Here is a 24,979-nt window from a genome sequence, read left to right as displayed (position 1 = left end):
TGGCGACGCCGGGCTCCACGGGGCATCCAGAGCACTGGGGTCCCGTGCCCTGGGGAGAGGGGTGTAGCCTCCGTGGGGGATCCGCCAGCGCCGGGAGACTGCGGGGGGCTGTCAGGGCCGGAAGGGGTTGCCCCTGCTTCTGCCCCCGGCAGGTCACCTCCCGTTCCTGCTCCGCGGGGCGCTCCGCACAAGGAGGTGGATAGTCGCGACGTTTCATGATTTAAAACTCACGGATGGAAGAGTTAAAGCTGCCCCACCCCCACCCACCGCCCCCACTGCCCCCCGGGGTTCCACATGGCGTCCCCGCCCTAGAGCCCTGAGGACGCTCCCCCCTGCCCCACATTCTCACACCAAAATCCGGAACCAGGTTCGGAACTAGGGCTCAGGAAGCGGGGGACAAGAACGGATCGGATAAAGTTAAATTGAAAAGACAAAAAGAAGAAAGGCTGGGAGACGGAGCTGGGACCGCGCCCTGAAAGGAGAGAGGCGGTGCGGGCGGTGCGCGGAGCGAGGAGGGTGCATCCGCCGCGGTCCCCCGCCGCGCCCGGTTCAGCACCGCGGGCAGCGCCTTCTTGCCCTCAGTAAAGATGGCGTCGGGGGCGTCGGCGATCGGAGCTGCCATGCGCCACGGCCTGTACCACCGGGTTCGAGGTTTCGGGCGGAGGCGGAACGAACCATCGCGGCGGCCGGGAGCCATGTTGGAGCGGCGGGAGGCGGCGGCGGCGCCCGGGATGCTGCGGTGGGGGCGGCCGAACCCGGGGCCGCACTCCACAGGGGCTCCGGCCGCGGAGTAGATGGTGGCCGGAGGGGGCGGCGGGGGCGCGGAGCGACAGGCCGAGAGGCGCGGGGCCGGGGCGGCGGCAGGGGCCCGGGAGGGGGCCCGACCGGCGGGGCGGGCCCAAGGCCCGGACCAGGGCGGGGGGCGGTGGAGGCCGTGTGGGGAGGCGGGGGGCGATGGAGAGGCGGCCGCCGTGGTGGGGCCTCAGGGGGCCGACGGCCTCGCTGCTCCCGCTCCTGCTCCTCTCTTTGTTCCCGCTCAGCCGGGAGGAGCTGGGGGGCGGCGGGGGCCGAGGCTGGGGCGCGGAGGTGGCTGCTGCCCCGGAGCCCGGGGCGCGGGTCGGTGGCGGGGCCTTAGCTCTTTGTGCCGAGCCTCCCGGGGCCCGGGAGGACGGGGAGCCTGGCCGGGGAGTTGGGGAGCCTATCTTCGTGGGGCTCCGAGGGGGGAAGCCAAGCGCCCAGAGTGGCCGAGGGTCCCCTGGGCAACCGGATGCGGGGCTGGCGGCGGAATATGGGGTCCAGGCACTCGGTAGCCGCGGGCGAGGGGCAGGCCAGGGGCCGGGGTCTCCGTTATGCTGGCGCCCGGAGGTTTCCTCCTGCGGACGGACAGGACCTTCACGAAGACACAGTTTGTCGCCAGAGGCTCTGTCCGCAGGGGTCCCGGCCCCAGAGAGCAGCTTGCCCTTCCCTTCAGACCTTCTGGTTCGGCCCCAGAGGAATGCTGGGAGAAGCGCCCCCCAAAAAGTGGGAACCACGCGATGCTGCGGGGAATTGTGGGTGCCGGGGCGCAGGGGTCAGAGCGAGAGAACCCGGAGCCCCCGAGCCGAGAAGACAATCTCCCGGACGGACTGTCCTCCCGGGGCCGCGGGGTCTGGCGCGGGGCTGGCTTCAGCACCGCGCACGGCCGGGACAGCGCCCGCTCCGGGTTCAGCACCGCGCGGTGACCGGACAGCTCCCGGGCCGACGCCCCGGCGCATGCGCCCCCGCGGGCTCCTCCGCCGCCGCTCCCTCCCGCTGCGCCCCGGGGTCCCGGCCCCGCCCGGACCCCGGAGGACTCCCCTAGCGAGCCGGGCCCGCCCCCGTCGCGCCGCCAACCGCCACCCGCAGTTCCCGCAGTACAACTACCAGGCGCTCGTGCCCGAGAACCAGGCGGCGGGCACCGCGGTGCTGCGCGTGGCGGCTCAGGACCCGGACGCGGGCGAGGCGGGGCGCCTGGTGTACTCGCTGGCTGCGCTCATGAACAGCCGCTCGCTGGAGCTGTTCAGCATCGACCCGCAGAGCGGCCTCATCCGCACGGAGGCCGCCCTGGACCGCGAGAGCATGGAGCGCCACTACCTGCGCGTGACGGCGCAGGACCACGGCTCGCCGCGCCTCTCGGCCACCACCATGGTGGCCGTGACAGTGGCCGACCGCAACGACCACGCGCCGGTGTTTGAGCAGTCGCAGTACCGGGAGACGCTGCGCGAGAACGTGGAGGAGGGCTACCCCATCCTGCAGCTGCGGGCCACCGACGGCGACGCGCCCCCCAACGCCAACCTGCGTTACCGCTTCGTGGAGCCGCTCGCTATGCACCCCGCTGCCGCTGCCTTTGAGATCGACCCGCGCTCGGGCCTCATTAGCACCAGCGGCCGCGTGGACCGGGAGCACATGGAGAGCTACGAGCTGGTCGTGGAGGCCAGCGACCAGGGCCAGGAGCCCGGGCCGCGATCGGCCACCGTGCGTGTGCACATCACCGTCTTGGATGAAAACGACAACGCGCCGCAGTTCAGCGAGAAGCGGTACGTGGCTCAGGTGCGCGAGGACGTGCGCCCCCACACGGTGGTGCTCCGCGTCACGGCCACGGACCGCGACAAGGACGCCAACGGCCTGGTGCACTACAACGTCATCAGCGGCAACAGCCGCGGCCACTTCGCCATCGACAGCCTCACGGGCGAGATCCAGGTGGTGGCCCCGCTGGATTTTGAGGCCGAACGCGAGTACGCTTTGCGCATCCGGGCGCAGGACGCGGGCCGGCCCCCGCTGTCCAACAACACGGGCCTGGCCAGCATCCAGGTGGTGGACGTCAATGACCACGCGCCCATATTTGTCAGCACGCCCTTCCAGGTGTCCGTCTTGGAAAACGCGCCCCTGGGCCACTCGGTCATCCACATCCAGGCAGTAGATGCGGACCACGGGGAGAACGCCAGGCTGGAGTACTCGCTGACCGGCGTGGCCCCCGACACGCCCTTCGTGATCAACAGCGCGACCGGCTGGGTCTCTGTGAGCGGCCCCCTGGACCGCGAGTCCGTGGAGCATTACTTCTTCGGCGTGGAGGCCCGCGACCATGGCTCGCCCCCCCTGTCCTCCTCAGCCAGCGTCACGGTGACTGTGCTGGACGTGAACGACAACCGGCCCGAGTTCACCACGAAGGAGCACCACCTGCGGCTGAACGAGGACGCCGCCGTGGGCACCAGCGTGGTCAGCGTGACCGCTGTGGACCGTGATGCCAACAGTGCCATCAGCTACCAGATCACAGGCGGCAACACCCGGAGCCGCTTTGCCATCAGCACCCAGGGCGGGGTGGGCCTGGTGACCCTGGCTCTGCCCCTGGACTACAAGCAGGAGCGCTACTTCAAGCTGGTGCTCACGGCCTCGGACCGCGCCCTTCACGACCACTGCTACGTGCACGTCAACGTCACCGACGCCAACACCCACCGGCCCGTCTTCCAGAGTGCCCACTACTCCGTGAGCGTGAGCGAGGACCGGCCCGTGGGCAGCACCGTGGTGGTCATCAGCGCCTCTGACGACGACGTGGGTGAGAACGCTCGCATCACCTACCTGCTGGAGGACAACCTGCCCCAGTTCCGCATCGACGCCGCCTCGGGGGCCATCACGCTGCAGGCCCCGCTGGACTACGAGGACCAGGTGACCTACACGCTGGCCATCACGGCACGAGACAACGGCATCCCACAGAAGGCGGACACCACTTACGTGGAGGTGATGGTCAATGATGTGAATGACAACGCCCCCCAGTTTGTGGCCTCCCACTACACGGGGCTGGTCCCCGAGGACGCCCCGCCTTTCACCAGCGTCCTGCAGGTCTCAGCCACGGACCGGGACGCGCATGCCAACGGCCGGGTCCAGTACACTTTCCAGAACGGGGAAGATGGGGATGGAGATTTCACCATCGAGCCCACCTCTGGCATCGTCCGCTCGGTGAGGCGGCTGGATCGGGAGGCCAGACCAGTGTACGAGCTGACGGCCTACGCGGTGGACCGAGGGGTGCCTCCGCTCCGCACTCCGGTCAGCATCCAGGTGACGGTGCAGGACGTGAATGACAACGCGCCCGTCTTCCCCGCCGAGGAGTTTGAGGTCCGGGTGAAGGAGAACAGCGTCGTGGGCTCGGTGGTGGCCCAGATCACGGCGGCGGACCCCGACGAGGGCCCCAACGCCCACGTCATGTACCAGATCGTGGAGGGCAACATCCCCGAGCTGTTCCAGATGGACATCTTCTCCGGGGAGCTGACGGCGCTCATCGACCTGGACTACGAGGCTCGCCAGGAGTACGTGATCGTGGTGCAGGCCACGTCCGCCCCGCTGGTCAGTCGAGCCACCGTGCACGTCCGCCTCGTCGACCAGAATGACAACAGCCCTGTGCTCAACAACTTCCAGATCCTCTTCAACAACTACGTGTCCAACCGCTCGGACACCTTCCCCTCCGGCGTCATCGGGCGCATCCCAGCGTATGACCCCGACGTCTCCGACCACCTCTTCTACTCGTTTGAGCGCGGCAATGAGCTGCAGCTGCTGGTCGTCAACCAGACCAGCGGGGAGCTTCGGCTCAGCCGCAAGCTGGACAACAACCGCCCACTGGTGGCCTCCATGTTGGTGACCGTCACAGGTAAGGGGTGGAGGCAGGCAAATGACTTGTCCGGGGCTCCACAGGGCACCTCAAACCAAAGAGGGATTTCCAAACCTTCTAAAAATCCCTTAAGTCTTGGGTTCCTGCACCTCACGGGACCTGCCAGAGACCTCACAGGTTAGGTTCATATACCCCCTGCTTAGGTTCTTGGGACGTCTCTACGGAACCCCAAAGATTCGAGGGCATCGAGCAAACCCTATACAGACTGCATGAGCGGTCTACTGCCCTAGGGTAGCCCCCTCCCTCCAAGGAGGTCCTGGCTTAATGGTCTGGAGGTCACAGTCAGCCCGCACCACACCCGCTCGGAAGATGAGTTACTTTGGGTCCACGCTGACCCTCACCCCTCTGTGCGGGAGGGGAAGCCAGTGGTTCAGTGGTCAGAAACAGCAGCGCACCCTGGCAGCTTCAGGCAGAGAGGGCCACATCGGCCTGGCCACTATCCAAGGCCCTGACCAAGGCCCTGCCCTTGGGGAAGACACGGAGGCTCACCTGCCTCTTTCCCGCCTGCACAGCGGATGTCAGAGCCCCTCCTGGGGAGGGGCCGGGGGAGAGGCTCTGGTCACCCGCTCTGGAGGCTGCAGAGGCTGGAGACAGACTTCACTGGCGTTCGCTCCCCAGTTCTAGAGCCTGGTTCCTGGCCGAAGCAGGCGCAACGTCCACGTGCCACTCAACTTACGCACCAACCAGCCAGCCCTCACCGCCCGCCCAGTGTGTGCATGGTCTGGGGACACGGCATATAAGCCCCTCATCCTCATTTCCGGGGCGGCCACTGAGATCGCAGGGCCCGGGTCTGGGGTGATGGGCAACTTGCTGACCTAAGAATGCTGAGGGTGTGAGAGGTTGGGGTGCACGACCCTCCTGGTGGGAGGGAGCTTACTGACCTGGGGGGATGGGGTTGAGTGGTTACAGGGCCCGGGCCATGGGAAAGTAGTTTGCTGACAGAGATAGGGGTGGGTGACCCCTGCCTAGAACCCTGTGTTTTTTGGAGGGTGTCTTGCTGGTTCTGCGGTGCTGGGGGTGGGGGAGGATGGGTGGTCAGTGTCCTGAGTGGGGTGGCCTGCGGACTAGGATAACTTGGGCAAGGGTGAGTTACACTTACGACCCCAGTGTTCTGTTAGACTCTAGAGAGGAACGGCCTGCCGACCTATGGGCACTGGGGTGGGGAGGGGTGGCGGGTTGGTCCCTGGCTCAGGCCTCTCCCTGTGTTGGAGGGAGGGGAGAGGAAGCAGCAACTTGTTGACACCTTGACACCAGAGCTGGGTCTCCCAGGGTCCCTGCTGACTCAGGTGCCAGCGAACTGGGCAGGCACTGGCCCTGGCCCTCGTGTCCCAGGGCGGGCAGCTGCGGACCCCAGGCTGACCCTGCCCCTCCCCTGCCCGCAGACGGGCTGCACAGCGTGACGGCGCAGTGCGTGCTGCGCGTGGCCATCATCACGGAGGAGCTGCTGGCCAACAGCCTGACCGTGCGCCTCGAGAACATGTGGCAGGAGCGCTTCCTGTCTCCGCTGCTGGGCCGCTTCCTGGAAGGCGTGGCCGCCGTCCTCGCCACGCCCGCCGAGGACGTCTTCATCTTCAACATCCAGAACGACACGGACGTGGGGGGCACCGTGCTCAACGTGAGCTTCTCGGCGCTGGCGCCGCGCGGGGCGGGGGCGGGCGCCGCGGGGCCCTGGTTCAGCTCCGAGGAGCTGCAGGAGCAGCTGTACGTGCGCCGCGCGGCGCTCGCCGCCCGCTCGCTGCTGGACGTGCTGCCCTTCGACGACAACGTGTGCCTGCGCGAGCCCTGCGAGAACTACATGAAGTGCGTGTCGGTGCTGCGCTTCGACTCGTCCGCGCCCTTCCTGGCCTCGGCCTCCACGCTCTTCCGCCCCATCCAGCCCATCGCGGGCCTGCGCTGCCGCTGCCCGCTCGGCTTCACCGGAGACTTCTGCGAGACGGAGCTCGACCTCTGCTACTCCAACCCCTGCCGCAACGGCGGCGCCTGCGCGCGGCGGGAGGGCGGCTACACGTGCGTCTGCCGCCCGCGCTTCACGGGTGAGCCCGCCCGGGAGCCTCAGGCAGAGCGCGAGGGCGGAACCGCAGTGCAGGGAGGACGGGGATGAAGGAACCGGGCCGGGCGGGCGCGGTGGGACCAGAAGCTGGAGAGCCTGGTCCTGGGAGAGTCCAGGGCCACCAGGCCCAAAGGCCTCAGGCGCGGCTGAGGCTGTGAGGGAGGCGTGGCCAGGCCAGGGGCGGGGCCACAGGGCGTGGTCAGGGCAGGGGCGGGGCCCGACAGAGGGCGTGGTTAGCTCCGAGGCGGGACCATTGGCTAAGCGTGGTTGGGGCTGGGCGGGGCCACGGGCTGGGCGTGGTCATACGGGGGCGTGGTTAGGGGCGGGGCGAGGCCACTAACTGGGCGTGGTTGGGGCGGGGCGGGGCCAGACCTTTCCGAGGCGTTGAAAGGCGCCTGGGAGCCCTTGCCTCGCGGGGCGGAGGGGCGGCGGCGCGGTGGTGACGGCCTCACCGCCTCTGACGGCGGCTTCCCCTCCAGGAGAGGACTGCGAGCTGGACACGGAGGCCGGACGCTGCGTGCCCGGCGTCTGCCGCAACGGGGGCACCTGCGCGGACGGGCCCTACGGCGGCTTCCGCTGCCAGTGCCCGGCGGGCGGCGCCTTCGAGGGCCCGCGCTGCGAGGTGTCGGCTCGCTCCTTCCCGCCCAGTTCGTTCGTCATGTTCCGGGGCCTGCGGCAGCGCTTCCACCTCACGCTGTCCCTCTCGTAGGTGCCCGCCCCGCACCCCGCCGCCTGCCCGCGCCCCTCCTGCTGCCCGGCCCGCCCCATCCTGACCGCCCTCAGAGCTCACTGCCCGGCCTCCTCCTACCCCAGCCTGGGCTCCCTCTCCCGCCAGCCTTCCTGTCGCAGGGGTGGTGGGTGTGAGGAGGGTGCGGCTCGTGACTCGCCCTGCCCGCCCCACCCAGGTTTGCAACAGTGCAGCCCAGTGGGCTGCTCTTCTACAACGGCCGTCTGAACGAGAAGCACGACTTCCTGGCCTTGGAGATGGTGGCTGGGCAAGTGCGGCTCACCTACTCCACAGGTGGGTGCCAGGAGCTGTGTGGGCGAGGGGTGTGCGTGTGTGGGGGGCAGTGCAGCCCCCACCCCCTCAGGTACCTGCACATCCACCTCATGGCAACAGACCGCAGTGAGGACCTGGTTCCGGTGGGAGAGTCCTCTCTCCGGGGGGTGTGCTTCTGTCTGCCCGGGCACTCTGGGCCCCAATGTGGCCCCCAGTGTGTAGGGCAGTGATGGCGAATCTATGACACGCGTGTCAGTGCTGACACGCGTAGCCATTTCTGATGACACGCGGCCGCCTCAGCGGCCGGGTGCCAAGGATGAAACATTTGCTGCTCCTGAGGATGAAACATTTGCGAAATAATGTTTTTTCCTCAAAGTGACACACTACCCGAGTTATGCTCAGTTTTTTGGCGAAGTTTGACACACCACGCTCAAAAGGTTGCCCATCACTGGTGTAGGGTGATCTGGTGCAACAGGGTCCCCCTGGGGGTAGCTGTGCCTACGTGACTTGGGGGGTCAACGCAGCCGTTGCAGACAACCCTCCACACCATCCTCCCACCAGGCGAGTCCAGCACGGTGGTCAGCCCCACGGTCCCAGGCGGCCTGAGTGATGGCCAGTGGCACACGGTGCACCTGAGATACTACAACAAGGTGGGCATCCCCTCGGCCGGGAGTGGGGGCGCTGGGATGCCAAGTTCTGCCCCTCGGGGTCCCCGGGGTCCTGCTGAGTGGTGTGCCTGGGTCTCTAGCCCCGGACAGATGCCCTGGGGGCTGCTCAGGGCCCCTCCAAGGACAAGGTGGCTGTGCTGAGCGTGGACGACTGCGACGTGGCCGTGGCTCTGCAGTTTGGAGCCGAGATCGGAAACTACTCGTGTGCAGCTGCGGGTGTGCAAACCAGCTCCAAGAAGTGAGGCCCCAGCCCCTGCTCCCCGTGCCCTCCGCTGGGCAAAGCCCACCCAGCCCTTCACGCACCCCACTTCTCCTACCCGCCAAACTCCCATCCTTCCTCAAACCACCAGATTTCCCGCTCCCACACGGACCCTGAAACCCCACCTCACCTCTTCTCCGCCCGCCACCCAGGCACCCTCACCCTCAGCCCCCTTCCCCCTCCCCAGACTCTGCCCATCATGAGCTCCTTTGCTTCCCCACCTGAAGCCAGGACCCAGCTGCGCCCCCAGCCAGGCCTCCTCAGTGGCCTTGCTCTCTCAGTCCTGCCCCCACACTTCCTGTGGCCCCCCCTACCCTGGCTCCAGTCCCACCAATGACCTGGACCCCTGACCCCCAGGTCCCTGGACCTGACAGGCCCTCTGCTCCTGGGGGGTGTCCCCAACCTCCCCGAGAACTTCCCCGTGTCCCACAAGGACTTCGTCGGCTGCATGCGGGACCTGCACATCGATGGCCGCCGAGTGGACATGGCGGCCTTCGTCGCAAACAACGGCACCGTGGCAGGTAGGCAGTCCCTGTCCCTGGGGCGGGGTGGGGGCGCCTGGAGAGACTCCATAGCTGCCTGCTCACTGGCTCCTCTGGTGGCAGCACGGGCACCAGTAGCTCTACCACAGGCCACGTCCACCCCGAGGGGACGTGGGGCTGAGGTCGGGGCCACCTGCGGTCCCTGTGGGCCCCTCGTCTCAGACCCTCCCCGTGCCCGCCCTCCCCAGGCTGCCAGGCCAAGCTCCACTTTTGCGACTCAAACCCGTGCAAGAACAGCGGCCGCTGCGCGGAGCGGTGGGGCGGCTTCAGCTGCGACTGTCCTGTGGGCTTCGGCGGCAGAGACTGTGGGCTCCGTGAGTGGTGGCCGGGGCGGGGGGCGGGGGCCTGCAGGGCCGGCTTTGCTCCTGAGGGGGCCGGTGACCTTGCCCCTTCTGTCTCCGCAGCCATGGCCCAGCCCCACCGTTTCCGCGGCAACGGCACCCTGAGGTGGGACTTCGGGAGTGACGTGGTTGTGTCTGCGCCGTGGTACCTGGGGCTGGCGTTCCGGACGCGGGCGACGCGCGGGGTCCTGATGCAAGTGCAGGCGGGGCCGCACTGCACGCTCCTCTGTCAGGTGGGTCTGTCCTGAGCCTCCCCGACCTCCAGCTCCATCTCTGAGGCCCCGGCAACACGCCCGTTGAGTTTGGGCCTGATGAGGCCGCATACTTCTCTGCCAGGTGTACTGACCCTCCTTGACCCAGCCCTGGCCCCTGACCCCCGGCCCCTGACCCTCTTTCCCACCAGGGCATCCGCCGCAGGCGCAGGGCATCAGCATAGCTCTGTGCTGGCTGCCCCACTCAGCAGCCTCTGGCCTGCCCTCTGCCCCTTCACCCACTTCCAGCCGCGGAGCAGCCCTGGGCGCAGGGCCGAGTGCCAGACGCAGCCTTGCTCCCGCTCCACCCTTCGGTGGTCTTGACCTCTGAGCGCCCGGCCTCGCCTCCCCACACTCCCAGCCCCAGCCCAACGGGGCCCTAACCCAGGTCTGTGCCTCTGTCCCACAGCTGCATCGGGGGGTGCTGTCCCTGACGGTGACCAGGGGCTCGGGCCGTGCCGCCCACCTCCTCCTGGACCAGGTGACTGTCAGTGACGGCAAGTGGCACGACCTTCGGCTGGAGTTGCAGGAGGAGCCAGGTGGCCGGCGGGGCCACCACGTCCTCATGGTCTCGCTGGACTTTAGCCTCTTCCAGGTCTGACCTCTGACCCTGCAGTAGTCCCTTCTTAGTCTTCCAACCAGTTGATCCCACCTCTAGTCCAGCTCCTCGCCTCCCTCCCCTGCACGTAGTCGGATGTCCCCCGCTGCCCGCCCCCTCACGTCCGGCTCCGAGCCCACCCTGCCAGCCCTCCTGCAGGGAGGCTCCTGATTTCTGGCCGGTCTCGGTCGTCAGCACTTTGCCGGACTTCTGGAACCTTCTAATGGCCACCCCACCTCCCAGCTCAAGTCGTGGAATGTCAGGGTCTGTTCTGGTCCAGGAGAAGGCCTATCTGAGCGCAGCTCTTTTATATATATATATATATATATATATTTTAAAAATATATCTTATTGATTTTTACAGAGAGGAAGGGAGAGGGACAGAGAGTTAGAAACATCGATGAGAGAGAAACATCGACCAGCTGCCTCCTGCACACCCCCTACCGGGGATGTGCCCGCACCCAAGGTACATGCCCTTGACCGGAATCGAACCTGGGACCTTTCAGTCCGCAGGCCGACGCTCTATCCACTGAGCCAAACCGGTTTTGGCTTTTTTTTTTTTTTTTTAATATTTTTAAATTGATTTCAGAGAGGGGAGAGGGAGAGAGAGATAGAAGCATCAACGATGAGAGAGAACCATTGATTGGCTGCCTCTTGCACGCCCCCTGCTGGCGATCGAGCCTGCAACCCGGGCCTGTGCCCTTGACCGGAATCAAACGGGACCCTTCAGTCCGCAGATTGACTCTCCATCCACGGGGCCAAACCAGCCAGGGCTGAGCCCAGTTGAAACCCTCCTGAGCCATCCCCCATGCTCCGGCAGGGCCCCCATTCTCGAGAGCAGCTGTTCCCAGCCTATCCCCTGGTACAAAGGAGCAGAGTGGTGGTTGTGCAGGGCTAGGGCAAGGCCAAGACGGACTCGGGGGTAGGGCAGGGTCCTCCCCCTCCCCCTCCCCGGTGCTGACTGCCCCCTCCCCCCAGGACACCATGGCGGTGGGCAGTGAGCTGCAGGGCCTGAAAGTAAAGCGGCTCCATGTGGGGGGCCTGCCCCCCCACGGCGAAGAGGAGGCTCCCCCGGGGTTGGTCGGCTGTGTCCAGGTGGGGTCAGCATGGGGGTGACCGGGGCCTCGGGTGCGTGGGCGAGAGCAGGGGCCTGGGGACCTCAACAGCTGGTTCACCTCGGCGGGGGCCGGGGGGGGGGGGGCGCCAGAGCCATCAGAAGCCCAGCCTTCGTGCTGCTGGAGCCGAGAGTCCCGCTCAGATGGTCACGGGCCCTTCGAGGTCAGTGTCAGGGACAGCACCCTCGGGCCCCTGAGCTGACTTAGGGACATGGGGTCGGGTCGGGTAGGGAGCTGCATGTCAGGGGTCATCAGACCAGCTGTGTCCACAGGGGGTATGGCTCGGCTCCACGCCTTTGGGGTCCCCAGCCCTGCACCCCCCCACGCAGCGAGTGAATGTGGAACCTGGCTGTGCCGTGGACAACGCCTGTGCGTCCGGGCCTTGCCCGCCCCACGCGGACTGCCGAGACCTCTGGCAGACCTTTTCCTGCACGTGCTGGCCAGGTAGGGCCAGGCGGTGGCATGACTTGGGGGCTGACGAAGACTCGGGGACCCGGAGGAGGAGGAGACCGAGGACAGGCGCCCTCCCTCCCGTGCCCTGTGGTCAGTGTCCTGAGTCCTCTGACCCGACCTGCAGGTTACTATGGCCCGGGCTGCGTGGACGCCTGCTTCCTGAACCCCTGTCAGAACCAGGGGTCATGCCGGCACCTCCCAGGGGCCCCCCACGGCTATACCTGCGACTGTGTAGATGGCTATTTCGGGCACCACTGTGAGCACAGGTAGGGGGCCAGGGGCCAAGATCATGGAGGCCCTGGTGGGTTGGGAGGGCACTGAGATATCGGGGCATCTCACCTGGCTGTGCCCCCCCAGGAAGGACCAGCAGTGCCCACGAGGCTGGTGGGGGAGCCCGACCTGCGGGCCCTGCAACTGTGCCGTCCACAAGGGCTTTGACCCCAACTGCAACCAGACGGACGGGCAGTGCCACTGCAAGGTGTGCGGGGCCCTGACCCCTGACCCCTGGCCTTTGCACTCTTCCCTAGCCATGATTTGTGATTCTTTTCCAGCTTGCTGACCTCTGCCCCCTGACTCAGGCCCTGACCCTTTACTGTCCTGTGACCTAAGTGCCGTCCTTTGTCCTTGACATCTGACCCCTCCCTTAAGTTTCACTTGAGGCCCGGCTTCCTTCTGGCCTGTGAGCATTGTTCTCTGACCCTTAGTCCTTGGTTCTTCTCCTTCCCCAAGCAAGCGTTGACCTCTGACCTCAGGCCCTGACCCATTCTCAAACAGGAGTTCCACTACCGCCCCCGGGGCAGTGACGCCTGCCTCCCGTGTGACTGCTACCCTGTGGGCTCCACCTCGCGCTCGTGCGCGCCCCACAGCGGGCAGTGCCCCTGCCGCCCGGGCGCCCTCGGCCGCCAGTGCAACAGCTGTGACAGCCCTTTCGCCGAGGTCACGGCCAGCGGCTGCCGAGGTGAGCGGGCTCCCAGCCCCCGCGGAAGGTAGCGGGTGGACCTTGGCTCTCTGAGGAGACACCCAGGAGCCTCACTTTGCCCAAGTGCTTGGGTGACCTGTCACCGAAGCTGATAGGCCAGCTCCTGTGAGGCCGCAGGGGAGGGCGGTGGGTGTGGCTGTCGCCCGCCCCCCTGGCCCCCCGGCTCAGCGCCTCCCCTCTCCTTAGTGCTGTACGATGCCTGCCCCAAGTCCCTGCGATCCGGTGTGTGGTGGCCCCAGACCAAGTTCGGCATTTTGGCCTCAGTGCCCTGTCCCCGGGGGGCCCTGGGTGAGTACCTCGGGGCAGGGGCAGTGCTGAGGGTGGGGTGGGCCTGTCCTTGGCCTGCTGTAGCCGCCTCTCTTCCTGAGACGGGCGTCCTGGTTCCTGCAGAGGAGGGGCGCGGGTAGGGTCCAGGCGGGCCCCTCACTTCCTCCTAGGGGTTCCGTGTCCCTCCCCCCACCTCACTGAGCCTCCGTCTGTTTCTCCTGGCTTCTGGGCAGGATTGCGGGGTGCAGGTAAGGGGTACGTGTTTGCTCAGGTGCGCTGCCCCTCCCATGGCCAGAGCTTTTGCAGACCCCCCGCTGCCTGAAGCCCCTGCAGACCCTCCCCCTCCTGAGGTCTCTGAGAGCGACTCCGATGGCTCGGAGAACCGGGCCCCTTCCGCTGTCTGAGGACCCCGGGCCCCTTCTCTGCTGCCCGTGGTCCTCAGAGACCCTCCCCACGCGGGGAGACCCTGGCCGCCCCTCCCACCTCCTCAGGTCCTGGCGGGCACCTCCTCAGGTCCTGAGGGCCCTGCAGGTACCTATGTCCCTGCTGCCTGAGTTCTCGAGAGGCGACTCCGCCTTCGAAGCTCCTCCAGGCTCCTCCCCACAGCCTGAGGTCTCCCCCACACCCTCCTCCTGGCCTGAGGTCCCTGCAGTGGCTGGACAGAGATCATCCGTGTGCATGCACGTGTGTGTGTCTTTCTGTGCCTGTGCACGTGTCTGTGAGTCTGTCTTGGGGGGAGAGGACCCTGTGTTAAGGTTAGGGTCCCTTTCACTGACGGCTGCAAGCTCCCTCATGGTCCAGGTCAGTTCTTGTACAGCCCCCGCCCCAGTCATGGACCATGAGACGGCAGCAGCCGTGCCTGGGCAGCTCAAACCTGCGTGGGAACTTCCACCCCCACCAGCTGGGTCACAAAGTGCTCCTGGAGAATCTGATCTGTGTGTGTGTGTGTGTGTGTGTGTGTGTGTGTGTGTGTGAATCTGGTGTGTGTGTATGTGTGTGTGAGAATCTGGTGTGTGTGTGTGTGAATCTGGTCTGTGTGTGTGTGAATCTGGTGTGTGTGTGTGAGAGAGAGAGAATCTGGTGTGTGTGTATGTGTGTGTGTGAGAATCGTGTGTGTGTGTGTGTGTGTGTGTGAAAGAACATTGTGTGTCTGTGTGCTTGTCCACGTGTGTGTGCAGATAGGAGCATCGGTGTGTGTGTGTGTGTGTGTGTGTGTGTGTGTGTGTGTGTGTGCGTGCATGCGTGCTTGCCCTGGGCCACATGTCCGTGAACCTTTCCTGGCCTGTGTGTGCATGTGCGTGTGGACGTGTGCCCAGCCCTGCCCTCACGCTCACCTTTCTCGCTGGTGGTTTGGAATGGCCACAGGCCTTCAGGAGCTGCTGGCAGCAGCTGGGGCTGCCTGGGCGGGGGCGGGGGGGGGGGTGCTGCTCCATCCAGGGCCTGACGGCTAGTCCTCTGGTCTCTGATCGGCTTCCTCTGACCAGGGCTCCCTGCCCCCAGGTGCTGCCGTGCGGCTCTGTGACGAGGACCAGGGGTGGCTGGAGCCCGACCTCTTCAACTGCACCTCCCCCGCCTTCCGCGAGCTCACGCTGCTGGTGAGATGCCCAGACCGTGCCCTGCACTCAGACCTGCCCGGCCCGGCCCGGCCCCCCAGGCCTGTGGTAGGCCCCAGACGCCATGCCCGGGCCTTCCCTGGGGCCCTCTCCTGGGCCAAACGCTCCCTGTGAGGCTTTTGAGAAAGGCCGAAGGGACCCAGTGACCCGAACCCCACCTTTGTCCGGCAGTTGGATGGCCTGGAGCTGAACAGGACAGCACTGGACACAGTGGAGGCCAAGAAGCTGGCTCAGAGGCTGCGGGAGGTGACCGGCCACACTGACCACTACTTCAGCCAGGACGTCCACGTCGCTGCCCGCCTGCTGGCCCGCCTGCTGGCCTCTGAGAGCCACCAGCAGGGCTTCGGGCTGACGGCCACTCAGGACGCCCACTTCAACGAGGTGGGCTGTGCCCTGTGCTCTGGACCCTGAGCCCCGGATCCCCGCTCAGGCCCTCCTGGCCCTGGGGAAGGGACGGCCCTGAGCTCCCTCTTCCTCGGCCCCCCAGACCCACGCCCTGCCTGCTCTGCCCCTCTGAGCCCTGGCCGGACGCTTGTGCCCGCTCTGCCCTTCCACAGCCTCACCCGGCTGAGCCCGCTCTCCTCCCTCCTCCCAGAACCTGCTGTGGGCAGGCTCTGCGCTGCTCGCCCCGGAGACTGGGGACCTGTGGGCCGCGCTGGGGCGGCGGGCGCCCGGGGGGTCCCCCGGCAGCGCAGGGCTGGTGCGGCACCTGGAGGAGTACGCGGCCACGCTCGCCAGGAACATGGAGCTCACGTACCTGAATCCCGTGGGGCTGGTGACGCCCAACATCAGTATGTGGCGGGGTGGGGGCTGCGGAAGGGTGAGGACCGGGTCTGAGGGCTCCGCTGGTGGCGGGGGGCTCTGGGTGTGGGCAGGAAGGAGCCTGACGGCCTCCCCCTCTTCCTCCTGGGCAGTGCTCAGCATCGACCGCATGGAGCACCCCAGTCCGTCCCGGGGCACCCGTCGCTACCCTCGTTACCATAGCAACCTGTTCCGTGGTCAGGATGCCTGGGACCCTCACACCCATGTGCTGCTGCCTTCCCAGGCCCCGCGGCTGTCCCCACATGACGGTGAGTGTCCTGGGGTGACCCTGGGCCGGACCCCACGTCACCCCCTGCCGGTCCCCTGGGGGCACCTCCCTCGTCAGCCCGCCCCCCACCCCGGCCGCAGCACTCGCCTCGCCGGCTCCCGCCACCTCGAGGACCTCCCCAGGCCCGGACCTGGGCGCCCACGTTCCCTCAGGGGCTCCTGCGCCCCAACCCCAGGTCTGCACCTGCAGGGAAGGAAGCCCCATGCTGGGTGCAGGGTTGGGTTGAGAGCTGGGTTTGTGGGTGCTCAGGGTCGGAGGTCACTGACAGCGGCTCCTCCCCGTCCCCCGGCAGTTCTGCCCACAGGCGGCAGCGGCGTGGAAAACTCGAGCTCCCAAAGCGTGGCCCCCCCGCCGCCTGCCCTGGAGCCCGAGCCGGAGCCGGGGACCTCCATCGTCACCCTCCTGGTCTACCGCACGCTGGGGGGGCTGCTCCCCGCCCAGTTCCAGGCCGAGCGCCGGGGCGCCAGGTACGGGGGGGGGGGGTGGGGGGGGCGATGCCAGGCCCCTCACCCTGAGCTTCCTGCAGCTTCTACCCAGCCTAGCCCCCCAACCCTGTTCGTGGGCGAGTGAGCAGGTTCATGGTCACACAGCTGCTCCTCTGCACGCGCGGAGCCTGGTCCGTGCCGCCTGGTCCCCTCGGCGCGCTGCGGGGTGCCGGGGGGTGGTCCTAAGGCGGAGGTGGGAGCCAGGGCAGCAGGCAGGCCGCCCGGGAGGCCGGTGGGCGTGGGGGGAGCCCAGCTGGTCACTGGGTCCGAAGCCCCTCGCTGGAGAGAACCTGCCGTTTCTGGGGACCATGACCCCGCAGAGGCTGAGGGGGTCTCAGAACAGCGTCCACTTGGGGGCTTCCCAGACGGGGCTCACCCCGACGAGTGGCTGAGGACCTGCGGGGCGGCCGGGCCGGGCCGGGGGCCGCGGCGTTCAAGCCGGGCGGTGTCTCCGCAGGCTCCCCCCGCACCCCGTCATGAACTCCCCGGTGGTCAGCGTGGCTGTCTTCCACGGGCGCAGCTTCCTGAGGGGCGTCCTGGAGGCGCCCATCAGCCTGGAGTTCCGCCTGCTGCAGACGGCGAACCGGAGCAAGGCCATCTGCGTGCAGTGGGACCCGCCTGGCCCGTGAGGACCCCCGGGAAGCCCTGGGCCTGTCAGCCCCCGGGAGGCCGACCTGCCCCTGGGCCCCACTCATGCCCTGTGCACCCAGCCCCCCAGGAATGCTGCTCCCCACCTCCAGACGCCCTGGGCCCCTCCTGCCCCCTCACCCCTGCCCGGCGACGGGGCCCTCAGAGCCGCTGGTGGTCTCACTGCCCGTGGCCGCAGGGCGGACCAGCGCGGAGTGTGGACGGCACGGGACTGCGAGCTGGTGTCCAGGAACGGGTCCCACGCACGGTGTCGCTGCAGCCGGACGGGCACCTTCGGGGTCCTCATGGACGCCTCCCCCCGTGAGGTGCAGCTGTGCTCAGGGCCCCGAGGAAGTGGGAGGGTCGAAGGGCAGGGGTCGCAGCACCCCAACGGCCACCCCTGTCCCCACAGCGGCTCGAGGGCGACCTGGAGCTGCTGGCCGTGTTCACTCACGTGGCCGTGGCCGTGTCGGTGGCCGCGCTGCTGCTGACCGCGGCCCTCCTGCTGAGCCTGCGCAGCCTCAAGTCCAACACACGGAGGATCCACGCCCACGTGGCGGCCGCCCTGGGGACGGCCGAGCTCCTGTTCCTGCTGGGGATCCACAGGACCCACAACCAGGTGCAGGGTCAGGGTCAGGGTCAGGGTCAGGGACTGTCCTGGTGGCCTCGGCCGGGCCAGGGTGTGGGGCGGGTCCTGGGGCAGGCGCTGCATGTCGGGTGGGGGTCGGCGGTGGAGAGCAGAGGCGGGCGGGGGCGGCCGGAGCGTGCTGACGCGCCCCCTCCTCCAGCTGGCGTGCACCGCGGTGGCCATCCTGCTGCACTACTTCTTCCTCAGCACCTTCGCGTGGCTGCTCGTGCAGGGGCTGCACCTCCGCCGCGTGCAGGTCGAGCCCCGCAACGTGGACCGCGGCGCCATGCGCTTCTACCACGCCCTGGGCTGGGGCGTGCCTGCCGTGCTGCTGGGTGAGCGCCCTGCCCGCCGCCGGCCAGGCTGTGACCCCTGACCTCTGTCCGTCACCGGGCCTGCCCCCGCCCCCAATCCCCATCGTGACCCCAACCTCAGCCCCTGTGCCCCCTGCTCTGGGAGGACCTGCTCTGCTCGCCATCCCGGCTCTCCCGTCCCGGGAGGTTCAGCGACTCTAAAACTCGCCCTTTCCATCCTGCCCTCCCCCCCCAAGGCCTTGCCGTCGGCCTGGACCCTGAGGGCTATGGGAACCCCGACTTCTGCTGGATCTCGGTCCACGAGCCCCTCATTTGGAGCTTCGCAGGCCCTGTCGTCCTTGTCATTGTGGTGAGTGCCCTGCACTCAGTGCCACCGTGTGCTCTGCTTGGGGGGTGGGGCAGCAGCAGGTGAGGGGTGCCGGGGGTGTGTGCCAGGGAGGGGTGCTGGGGGGGGGTGCCGGGGAGGGATGCCAGGGAGGGGTGTGGGGGGTGTCGGGGAGGGATGTCGGGGGTGTGTGTGTTGGGGGGGGTGCCGGGGGAGGGAGTGCCAGGGAGGGGTGTGGGGGGGTGTCGGGGAGGGGTGCCGGGTGGCAGTCTGCAGGCTTCCTGGCTCGGCCCACTGGTCCCATGCAGCTGGCATGGAGATGGAGGTGGGGGTCAGAGATGGCTGCCCCCCCCGCCCCCCCGCCTCGGCCTCCCTGTCTCTCCATCTCAGTCCCCCTCTGGTTTCCTGTCTCTGTCTCTGATCTCTGTACCACGTGTGTTTCTCTGGGTCTGCCCTCCCACCCCACCATGAATCGTGGTCTCTCTCTCTCACCATCTCTCTCTCTCTCGGCCTTGCCCGGTGCCCATGTCCGGCCGTGGGTCCAGGTGAACGGGACCATGTTTCTCCTGGCTGCCCGCGCGCCCTGCGCCCCCGGGCAGACGGAGGCTAAGAAGGCGTCTGCGCTGTGAGTTGGCTGCCTGGGCCCTGGGGGTTCCCGCCCTCCTGCTTGGGGCCTGGGGTTCCCGGGACGTTCCTGGCACGGGCTGGGCTCCGGGTTCTGGGGGGAGGAAGCCAGCCGCCCGCGGCTGCCGTCACTCTCTGGCCCCACGCGTGCTCTGGCCCTGCTGCCTCCCAGAGTCTCCTCCCGCCCATGGGTTCCCGCCATGTTCCCGGTTCCCCTCATGCCGCTTCCTGCGTGCTTCCCCGTGTCCCCTCCTGCTCCTCATCCCCCCAGCGTCTTCCTGACCCCGCCACGTTCTTGTGTGAATTCCCCTCCTCCCGTGTCCCCGGGTGTCCCCGCCTGGCCCCATGCTGCCTCCTGTGTGACTCCGTGTGTCCCGTGTCCCCGGGTGTCCCCGCCTGGCCCCATGCTGCCTCCTGTGTGACTCCGTGTGTCCCATGTCCCCCCACGAGCCCTGTGTGACTCCGTGTGACTCCGTGTGTCCCGTGTCCCTCCACGAGCCCTGTGTGACTCCGTGTGACTCCGTGTGTCCCGTGTACCCCCACGAGCCCTGTGTGACTCCGTGTGACTCCGTGTGTCCCGTGTCCCTCCACGCTCCTGCGCAGGACCCTTCGGAGCGCCTTCCTGCTCCTGCTCCTGGTCAGCGCCTCCTGGCTGTTCGGGCTCCTGGCGGTCAACCACAGCGTCCTGGCTTTCCACTACCTCCACGCCGGGCTCTGCGGGCTCCAGGTCAGGCTGGCGGCCCTGTCCCCGGGCCTGACAGCGCCTCAGGGCCGCTCCTGGGCGGGCATTGGCAGCAGGCGGGGTGCTGGCCTGGACGGACCTTCACCCACACCCGGGCTCCTGGCCGCCTGCCTCCTGGCCACACTGACCTTCCCCGCCGCATCCCTCGTGTCCCTTGGACCTGGGCTGACGCCCTGGCTGGCCCGGGGCCTCCTCTGCCCTGTCCTCGCTCGCTTAAGTCTCGCCAACCCTCGCTGCCCGCAGGGCCTGGCCGTGCTGCTGCTCTTCTGTGTCCTGGACGCCGACGCCCGGGCCGCCTGGGCACCGGCCTGTCTGCGCAGGAAGGCGGTGCCCGAGGAGGCCAGGCCCGCGCCTGGGACGGTAGGAGGCTCTCAGGGCCGGGAGGCCAGGGTTCGAGGCTTCTCTCGGGTGGGCTCACCCCCTGTCTCCCCCCAGGGGCCCGGGGTTTACAATAACACGGCCCTCTTTGAGGAGAGCGGCCTCATCCGCATCACCCTGGGCGCCTCCACCGTCTCCTCCGTGAGCAGCGCCCGCTCCGGCCGCGCCCAGGACCAGGACAGCCAGCGGGGCCGGGGCTGCCTCAGGTGAGCGGGGGACACAGCTCCGACCAGCCCGCGTTCCCGGGGTGGGCGCTGCCGGGCCGCCTCCGTCCCGAGGCCCCCTGCCTCACCCCGGGCCCTCGGAGCCGTCCACGGCACGCACACGCCGGCCTGCAGGGCACCCATGGCGCCCTCCTAAGGGGGGGCTGCATTTCCAGGGACAACGTCCTGGTTCGACACGGCTCGGCGGCGGACCACACTGACCACAGCCTCCAGCCGCACGCCGGCCCCACAGACCTGGACGTGGCCATGTTCCATCGAGACGCCGGTGGAGGTGGGGGCCCGGGCCGGGGGGAGGGAGACCATCTCCGCCCGCCTCCCCCTCTTCTGTCCCAAGTTGGGAGCCAGCTCCCCAGGTCACGGCCCCAGGGGGCACCCAGCACCCAGCCTGTTCTCCTGACAGGTCCCCGCCCTCGGTCCCTCCGCCCCTTACGCTCTCAGGTCCCAGATCCCGGCCCCTTCCTTCCCCAAGTCCCTCCTTTCCCCACCTCAACGCTGGGCCCTCCTCTGGCCTCCCACCGCTGACCTCCCACCCCAGGTGCAGACTCCGACTCCGACAGCGACCTGTCCTTGGAGGAGGAGAGGAGCCTGTCCATCCCGTCCTCGGAGAGCGAGGACAGCGGCCGGCCGCGGGGGCGGCTCCAGCGTCCGCTCTGCCGGGCCGCCCAGAGCGAGAGGCTCCTCAGCCACCCCACAGGTGACGGGCCCTCCGCTCCCCGGTGACCAGCAGACCCCCCTTCCACGTGGGTGTGACCCAGGGACCCTCCTGTCCCTGAGGACTCCTGGGGCTGACCCGCTGGGGGCCGGGCATCCGGGCTGGCGCTCCCCTCCCCGCCCCCTCCGCGTGTTCTGCGGCTGGAGGCCCGCACAGCCGGTGCCGGGGAGCAGGTCAGGGTGTTCCAGGTGACTCGCCGTCCCTCCAGCCCCCGCTCCCCTGGGGTGGGCTCCGCCCTCAGCATCAGGTCCCCCGCGTCTCTGTCCGCCTCCAGCCGAGAGGGAGGGCGCATTAGCCCCCCGAAGGCTCATCGACCTCTGAGAGCCGCCTCCTGTTCGCACCTGCGCTCACAGGACAGCCAGGGTTTTAGGAGCCATTGGGGTCAGGGGTCAGAGTCGGGGCCGCAGGGGTCATGAAACCCCGGGTCCTGTCACGGCCCTGGCTCTGCAGATGTGGACGGCAATGACCTCCTGTCCTGCTGGCCCGCCATGGGGGAGTGTGAGGCCGCGCCCTGCGCGCTGCAGGCCTGGGGCTCCGAGCGGCGCCTGGGGCTGGACACCAGCAAGGACGCGGCCAACAACAACCCGCCGGACGCCGCCGTGACCAGCGGCGACGAGACCTCCCTGGGCCGGGCCCAGCGCCAGAGGAAAGGTGCGAGCCGCGGCCTGGCCGGCACTGCGGGGACTCCATGTCCTGACTCGGGGTTCCACCCTCCAACCCAGACTGCTCCACGGGGGCCCCCGAGTGCTCCCTCTGCTCTGACCTGGGGGTTTTCACTCCCCGGCCCTGCACCACAGCCCCGTGTGGACCACGGAAACCCCAGGGCCTCCTGCCCCGCCCAGGGGGTCCTTCCCCGGCCCCGTCTGCGTCCTGCGAGCCCAGGAGCTCCTGTGCTCAGGCCTCGGCTCCCGCCCCCTCCCCTGCTAGACAGGGGCCCCGAGAGATGGCCCCGCCCACCCCAAGGGCTTTCTGCCCTGACTTCTGCACACAGGGGCCCCGGGGAGTGCCCCTGCCCCAGCCCAGGGGGTTCTGCCCTTTGACCCTGTCCGCATCACCAGGACCTGGGCTGCCGCCACCCCAACCTGGTGGGGGGAGGTTTGTCTCCACCCCACACACGGGGACTGTCCCGTCCTGGCCAGGCGATGGCCGCCTCCCCGGCCGGCCCTGTCCAGCTGCCTCGGGAACTCCCAGGGGTTTCTGCCCCCAACCCTGTGTCACAGGGACCCCAAGGCTGCCATGTCCCTAGACCCAGGGAGTCCCTGCCCCGTGTGCACATCCTGTCCCCCATTGTTCCCACCCAGGCATCCTGAAGAACCGGCTGCAGTGCCCACTGGTGCCACAGCCCCGAGGCACCCCGGAGCTGTCCTGGTGCCGCGCAGCCACCTTGGGCCACCGCGCCGTGCCGGCGGCTTCCTACGGCCGCATCTGTGCCGGAGGGGGCTCGGGCAGCCTCTCGCAGCCGGCCAGCCGCTACTCCTCCCGGGAACAGCTGGACCTGCTCCTCCGGCGGCAGCTGAGCCGGGAGCGGCTGGAGGAGGCCCCGGGCCCCCTGCTGCGTGCCCTCAGTCGGCCGGGCTCCCAGGAACGCCTGGCTGCCGTGCCAGGCCGCCCGGAGCCCAGGGATCGGGGCAGCACCCTGCCGCGGAGGCAGCCACCCCGGGACTGCGCCGGCGCCGCGGCCGGCCGCTTCAGGTCACGGGATGCGCTGGACCTGGGAGCGCCCTGCGAGTGGCTGCGCACGCTGCCTCCGCCCCGCAGCGCCCGGGACCGGGACCAGCCCCCGCCTCTGCCCCTGTCTCCCCAGCGGCAGCTCTCACGGGACCCCCTCTTGCCATCCCGGCCCCTGGACTCTCTGTCCAGGAGCTCGAACTCAGGGGAGCGGCTGGACCAGGTGCCTAGCCGGCACCCCTCGCGGGAAGGCCTGGGGCCGCCCCCACAGTTGCTCCGAGTCCGGGAGGACCCGGCCCGCGGCCCCTCCACCGAGCAGCTGGACATCCTCTCCTCTATCCTTGCCTCCTTCAACTCCTCGGCCCTCTCCTCCTCCGTGCAGTCCTCCAGCTCGCCCTCGGGCCCCCACACCACGGCCACGCCTTCTGCCACCGCCTCCGCGCCGGGGCCCTCCACACCGCGCTCGGCCACGTCCCACAGCATCTCGGAGCTGTCGCCCGACTCAGAGTAAGCGGGGTCCAGCCCCCGCGCACCCCCATCGGCTTAGGACCATCTCCTGTGCATGCCCTGTGTCTGCCACAGATGGGGTGAGGGCGGGCCGCAGCGGGCACCCAGGCTCAGCACAGCCAGGGGCCGTCGGCCGAGGCAGAAACCCGCAGGCAGCGGGGCTGTGATGGGCCAGCACCCTCCCTGCTCCCTCTGGGTGCCTGGCCTTCTCAGGGGCTTGAGCTGGGGGAGGGAGGGGAAGAGGGGGGAGGAGGCAGGAGGCTTCGCAGGAGGCTGTGCCTGGGGGAGCGGGAGAGGAAGGGGGGGAGTAGTGCCAGGATATGGCCCTTGCACGCCGGCTGGACAGCTCACTTAACGGTAACGCACTCGTCCTTCACTGCGCCCACGTCAGCTTCCTCCTGCCGAGGGCTCTGGGGCTGGGCACGGACACTGAGCTGGGACCTGGTGCATCTCAAGTGCCCGTGGCGTCTGTGGGTAGGGGCTGGCGGACACCCCGGAGGCAGCTGCATGCACAGGTGTGAGGGAGGCCGTGGGGAGGAGCAGGAGTTGCCAGGCTTTAGCCGGCTAAAGGAGGGTGCCGAGCCCCATCTGGGTCCTGCAGCCTCGCCTTGGGGTCTGGCTGTTGGGGGCAGGGAGCTGGGGGACTGAGCAGGGCTTCAGGCTCTGGAGCGACTTGACCCTCTGAGCCTGTTTCCTTCTCTGCAAAACGTGCCTGTAGTGACAGGCCTTCGGGAGGTGGAGGTTTTGAGACAAAATCTGCCCAGCGCCTAACCCGGTGTCCGTACGCAGGCGGTGCTTGCTCAGTGCTCAGGGGCAAGGTCTTGCTGATGGGTCTCCCCGTTGGATTCTGCAGAGTCCCCCGAAGTGAGGGCCACTCCTGAGGGCAGCCGGCAGCTGAGGAACCGCGGGCAGGGGAGGATTCGGGCTGGCGCTGACGGAAGAGACCCCAGGAGTTGGGCGGACCCCAGGCGGCCAGCTTCCCGCAGCCCCGCAGCTCCTGAGAGTGCGCATGCGGGACTGAGGCGCGCACGGCCTGGGAACGGAAGGACTTTTATACTTTTGTATCTTTGTAACCAGAGAGATATGCCTATGTTATTTTTTAGCTTTTCTGTTGCCTGGGGTTCTGAGGCTGGGCTGGGGGGCGGGGGCGAGGGGAAAAGGTGCAGAGTTTGACTCCGTTGGGGTTCCCCGCAAACTATATGCTCTTTTCTCTCCTCTTAACTGGGGTGGGCGCAGGCAGACCCTCCTGTCCCCCCAGGTGGATCTGAATATCGTCAGGGCCCCGAGGACAGAACTGATCTTTGCTTTTTCTTGGATGCAAACTCCTGAGACTGGGGGGTGGGGCTTGGAACAAGGGTCCCCTGGCCGCCTCACAGGGCCCCCCGTGCCGCCCCTCCCCGTGGGTTTGGGTGTTCACGGTGCGGAGCCCCTGCCGTTACTGCCTTATGACCGAGGACTGCTGCTGGGTGCCGAGCAGCGCCCTGTTTACAGAGCAGGCGTCCTCTCCCAGAGGGGTTCAGGCCTCGTCACCTTCCCGCAGAGGGCGCCCGCCCCCTGGGAGCCGAAGCTGTGGTGCCACGTGACTCCCCAGCTCTGCCCCCAGCGAGGACTTAGCTGAGGGCTGGAGTAGGAGGGAGAGCCGGGATCACAAACAAGGGGCTGACGATGCCCAATGCAGGTGCCACCGCCCATGTTTACAGGAACGCGGGCTGGGCACCTGGCCGAGGAAGGCTCCGCCCGCCCCCTCTCCCCTCTAAAGGGAGACGTGACTGTTAGGACCCTGTTCACAAAACTCCGTTTTTATTCCGTTGTCTGAGGCCCGGAACTGGGAACTTTTACGTT

The 24,979-nt window shown here is 68.1% G+C and overlaps 1 protein-coding gene across 2 annotated transcripts; it reads left to right on the top strand.

Moving 5' to 3' along the window:
- Positions 1–939: 939 nt before the first annotated feature.
- Positions 940–24,044, top strand: CELSR3 (cadherin EGF LAG seven-pass G-type receptor 3; the record flags this gene model as incomplete). 2 transcript variants are annotated; one of them, XM_079794622.1, is made up of 35 exons in its annotated part: positions 940–4,657; positions 6,061–6,711; positions 7,208–7,433; positions 7,634–7,749; positions 8,290–8,378; positions 8,477–8,634; positions 9,013–9,176; positions 9,386–9,511; positions 9,602–9,771; positions 10,199–10,384; positions 11,365–11,481; positions 11,774–11,945; positions 12,079–12,220; positions 12,312–12,432; positions 12,729–12,912; positions 13,120–13,221; positions 14,701–14,795; positions 14,985–15,194; positions 15,409–15,604; positions 15,728–15,883; positions 16,196–16,370; positions 16,846–17,013; positions 17,215–17,341; positions 17,428–17,634; positions 17,804–17,978; positions 18,194–18,306; positions 18,828–18,907; positions 19,510–19,633; positions 19,892–20,008; positions 20,084–20,232; positions 20,406–20,515; positions 20,786–20,944; positions 21,413–21,613; positions 22,264–23,137; positions 23,991–24,044. In XM_079794622.1, the coding sequence occupies 35 exons, from the start codon at positions 955–957 to the stop codon at positions 24,016–24,018; spliced, it is 9,891 nt and encodes a 3,296-aa protein (XP_079650748.1). In that variant the 3' UTR covers positions 24,019–24,044. The 2 variants fall into 2 exon arrangements, with proteins under 2 accessions (XP_079650748.1, XP_079650749.1); XM_079794623.1 differs by having other exon boundaries at positions 955–4,657; positions 13,120–13,253; positions 14,685–14,795.
- Between the last annotated feature and the right edge of the window lie 935 nt (positions 24,045–24,979).

Source organism: Cnephaeus nilssonii (genome assembly GCF_951640355.1).
Source record: "Cnephaeus nilssonii genome assembly, chromosome: 17".
NCBI lineage: Eukaryota > Metazoa > Chordata > Mammalia > Chiroptera > Vespertilionidae > Cnephaeus > Cnephaeus nilssonii.
Note: the sequence above shows the minus strand (reverse complement) of the source record. Positions and strands in the feature narration are given on the sequence as shown.